The 4,652-nt window shown below is 31.5% G+C and overlaps 1 protein-coding gene across 1 annotated transcript; it reads left to right on the forward strand.

The window, feature by feature from the left end:
- The first annotated feature begins 1,318 nt into the window (after window positions 1-1,318).
- LOC124933820 (aspartic proteinase A1-like) lies at window positions 1,319-3,775 on the forward strand. Its single transcript, XM_047474259.1, has 11 exons — window positions 1,319-1,648; window positions 1,728-1,812; window positions 1,914-2,008; window positions 2,106-2,218; window positions 2,301-2,469; window positions 2,547-2,621; window positions 2,672-2,797; window positions 2,876-2,995; window positions 3,071-3,265; window positions 3,346-3,465; window positions 3,731-3,775. The coding sequence occupies exons 1-11, from the start codon at window positions 1,319-1,321 to the stop codon at window positions 3,773-3,775; spliced, it is 1,473 nt and encodes a 490-aa protein (XP_047330215.1).
- The last annotated feature ends 877 nt before the right edge of the window (window positions 3,776-4,652 follow it).

Genomic DNA, 4,652 nt, shown 5'->3' on the forward strand with positions numbered 1-4,652 from the left:
GGAAGAGGGGTACTATTCTGGCATGATCCTTGGCTGGATAATATTCCCATTATATTCAAAGAAGAAATGCAAGGAAACAGAGTTAGAAGAGAATACATCAAGTACTCATTTAGAGACGTATATGAAGGTAGATGTGATTCACTTTTGAGGCGTATTCCAGAAGGTGATAGAATCCTAAACCTAATGAGGCAGAAGTAACTCAATGAAAATAATGATGAGATAAGCTGGAAAACAGAAAGCAATGAGAAGTTTATTACAGGAAATGCATGGGAAATGGTTAGAACAAGAGGACATGAGGTAGATTGACATAATGTGGTATGGTCTCCAAAGATTATTCCTCGTCACCAATTTATTCTCTGGCTGGTATACAGGAAAATGTTGACAACAAAAGACAGAATTCGAAAATATATAAACATTCCTGATATCAATTGTGTCCTATGTTCGGGAGTTGAGGAAAGCATAAACCATTTATTTGGGAAATGCTCTTTTGTAATACAAATCTGGAGGATGTATGCTGACAAACATGAACATCATCAACTTTCCAAGAATATGGGAAGAAATCCAAAGTGGATGAAGAATAAAGCAAAAGGACGATCCTTTTATGTAAGTATGTTGAAATGCTACTTTGGAGCAGTAATCTACAATATCTGGAAAGAAAGAAATTCAAGAACTCACAGTGGAAGAAGTAGAACCGCTGAAGATATTTGGAGAGATTTAACTTCAGATGGAAATGCACTCATTCAATCCTGGAGAGGAATCGAAAGGAATGAAGAGAATAGAAAGCTCTGTCATATATGGGATATTTCGTTTGAGAATGTCACAAGTAGAATAAAATTAAAAACGCTGTAGGCGCTAATTGATTATTGTTATTGTCTGTAATTCAATTATTGTTTCATTGTCAAATCTAGAAATTGTCTAGATCTGATCTTAAACTTTTGTATTTTTTCCCTCTTTTGGGTTTTTTTTAATGAAATGGCACTAAGCTGTTTAAAAAAAAAAAAAAAAAAAAATAAAGTTAATAATATAAAAAATGAAAAATAATGTGTGTAATTTGAAAAGGTCGGTAAAAATGGACGGATTTAGGAAATATATCCTCCTGGTTCATATGCTTTACTACTGATGCTTTCTTCATCGTCACTAACACGATCATATATACATGCAATTTCATCCAAGTATTTCCAAATCATCGTTCTACTTCTCATTCTTTTTGCTACGTACGTACACGGCGCCGTCTGTCTGTCTGTCGGTGAGTAATCAATCACTTATTATATACATTTTCTGAATGAAGTTCTTCAAATTGCTTTGCAGGTGATCAAGCATGGGAACAAAGTTTAGAGCATCAGTTATCACTCTTTTTCTTTCATCCCTCCTTCTTCATCAGCTGGTGTTTTCGGAATCCAACGATGGATTAGTGAGAGTTGGACTGAAAAAGTTTAAGTTAGATGAAAACAACAGGATCGCTGCTCCTCGACTTACCCCGCAACTACCGGATTCTCAAAAGGATGGCGTCACTGTAAGGCTAAAGAATTACGATAACATGCAGTACTACGGTGAGATTTCAATCGGTACACCACCACAGAACTTCACCGTGCATTTTGATACAGGAAGCTCTAAAATGTGGATACCTTCATCAAGGTGCTGCTTATCTGTAACTGTAAGTGTGATCATTCATACAAATTTTATTAGGGGAGAAAATTGTGTTGAATTTGCCTATATTTTTGCTGCAGCGTTGGTGTTTCTTTGCCCGTCGTTCAAAAACATCTAAAAGGAACAAATACAATTCCTGTCGTTCAAGAACGTATAAAAAGAACGGTTGGTGTCTGTTGCAACTTTTATAGAAATAACTTCATGTAAGCAACAAAGCAGGAAGGTGATATTGAATTGAAACATAATTATGTTGCTGTTTTGCACAGGAACATCTGCTGAGATACACTATGATTCAGGTTCAATATCTGGCAATGTTAGCCAAGACAATGTTATAGTTGGTGGTTTAACAATCAAGAATCAGGTTATAAATATATACAACATTAGCCTTTCATAGATTTTCCAAATCATCATAATTTCTTTAATACTAATACTATACTTTAAGTTTACTACAACTACAGGGCTTTATTGAAGCAACAATACCGCCTGATTCTGCGTTTCAGTCTAGTAAGTTTGATGGCGTTCTTGGCCTTGGATTTAAGGAGCTAAATGATTTAGGTGTTGTTCCAGTATGGTATGCACCATCATATGCTAAATTAAAATTTGTTTTGATATTCCTCTTAAGATAAGGAGTAACCACTCATATTTGTTTGCAGGTACAACATGATGAATCAGGGTCTGATTCGGAATCAAGTATTCTCATTTCGGCTTGATAGAAACAAAAAAGAAGAGGAAGGAGGTGAACTTGTGTTTGGTGGGATTGATCCAAAGCATCACAAGGGGGACCATACTTATGTCCCTGTGACCGGAAAGGGTCATTGGCAGGTTGTGAAACTTATATACATATTTTTAATTTATATGGTTGTTTCTTTTAAAATCTTATAATGTGCTTGCTCTTGTAGTTTGCTACGAGTAATGTTTTAATCAATGGTCAATCAATAGGTGAGCTCTTTCATCAATCTTACATAAAAGATGAGGTCATTTCTTAAAATAAGAGATAATGTGTAATGGGAGGTCATGTTGGTAGCATGAAAAAGAAAGAAAAAGAGAGAACATGTCATTTATTGATTATAGAGTACATTTTGAAGGTGTGTGCAGATTTGATTGTTCTACAGTTGTGGATTCTGGAACTTCTTTGTTGTCAGGTCCAATGGTATGTGAAGCTGAAGAAGTGTTTTATTTTGTTGTTATACAATGGTCGATAAATAATAAATGATTTTAATAAGTGTAGACTGCAATTACCATGATAAACCATGAACTTGGAGTCAACGAAACAGGATTAGTAAGTCATGAATGTAAGTCAATTGTTGAAGAGTATGGACAAACCATTCTGAAAATGCTCCCAGGAGAGGTTGTTATTTATGTTACTGAAATTTGATTTTCCTTAAAATACACAAATTCTAATGTTGTCTTAAACTTTTAATAGGCTAACAAAATTTGTTCCCTAATTGGATTATGCCCAGTTAATGGAACTAAGAGTATCGAGGAAAGTGATGATAGAAGAACAATAGATGTTTACTCTATGGGTATGTGCAGAACTTGTGAAATGGTAGTTGTATGGATGGAGAGTCGGCTAATGAAGAAACAAACAGAAAATAATATTTTAAACTATGTTAATAAGGTAAATATTTATTATTCTCACTTAAAATCATTTAATTAACTTTAGAATCAAATAAATTATAAAGATAATGTTTACATCAGCTCTGTAATTCACTGTCAAGACCATTTGAATCATATTTTGTGGATTGTTCGCAAGTTTCCTCAATGCCTATAATTTCGTTTTTAATTGGCGATAGAAATTTTACTCTCTCATCTAAGGAGGTAAAAAATGTTTATCTTATTTTACCTTAATTCTTACATATTTTGTGTTTTTATTAAACTTGTTGATAAAATATTAATTTGTCATTTGAATTAGTATATATGGAAGGAAGGAGAAGGTGATGCTGAACAATGCATCAGTGGCTTTTTTTTCCAATGTTGATTATTATTCTACATGGTTTGACACAATCTCTTTCCATTCTCTAGCTCAAATGAAAAATAAAATAAAAAATATATTGATGAATTTGTTATTATGTTTTCTATAAAGGATCTTGGGGGACATGTTCATGGGTCGTTATCACACCGTATTTGACTATGGAAAATCTAAAATTGGATTTGCAGATGCTGCATAATAATAATAACAATAATAAACACATATTTGTTATCTTTATTTATGTTTACAATAATATTTGAGTCATTTTATTCCATTTACAATATTTATATATATTGAGTGTTCATTAAACATGCATGCATTAAATCTCTTTTTATTGATATCTTCTATTTCTTTTTAACTTATATTTTAAACTAGAATAGTCTCTCATTATCAAGAACTAGGATGGAGAATTGTATGTCAAATTTATTATAAATTTGTTAAAATATATATAACACAAACATTAAAATAAAATATATTAAATAAAAAAACAAAACATTTATAATAACTAAATAAAATATTAATTCCCCTAATTTGACTATTGAATTTTAATGAAGTCATCATTTTGATTACCGAATTTTAGAAAATCGATAATCTACATGGCGACTTTTTATGAAAAAAAATGTCAAAACTCTCCCTTCGAAGAAATTCGGTAATTAAGTAAGAAACATCGTTTTGTATAACTTTAAAAATAAGAAATGTCAAATTTTAAGATTTAAAAAAAGATATTTCAAGTTTCTATTTACCTCACTAAAGAGCCCAATTTGACATTTCAATCAAAAATAAAATATATTTTATACATTACAAAATAAACTTACCAAAATTTATTAAAATAATATATATATAATGTTTAACTGTATCTAGATTGTCAGATTTTTGTTCAAAAAATATTATTGGAACTGTCCATATCTAGTTCATCCTTCAAAACCATAGCACATCCTGAATCTGATAAAATACGATGAATTGAGACGGTATTTTGTAAATACGTAATTATTTTGAATATATTAATCATTTTTTTCTTTTCCGATCGTCTGGAAGA

The sequence above is a fragment of the Impatiens glandulifera genome, chromosome 4 (genome assembly GCF_907164915.1).
Source record: "Impatiens glandulifera chromosome 4, dImpGla2.1, whole genome shotgun sequence".
NCBI classification, from domain to species: domain Eukaryota; kingdom Viridiplantae; phylum Streptophyta; class Magnoliopsida; order Ericales; family Balsaminaceae; genus Impatiens; species Impatiens glandulifera.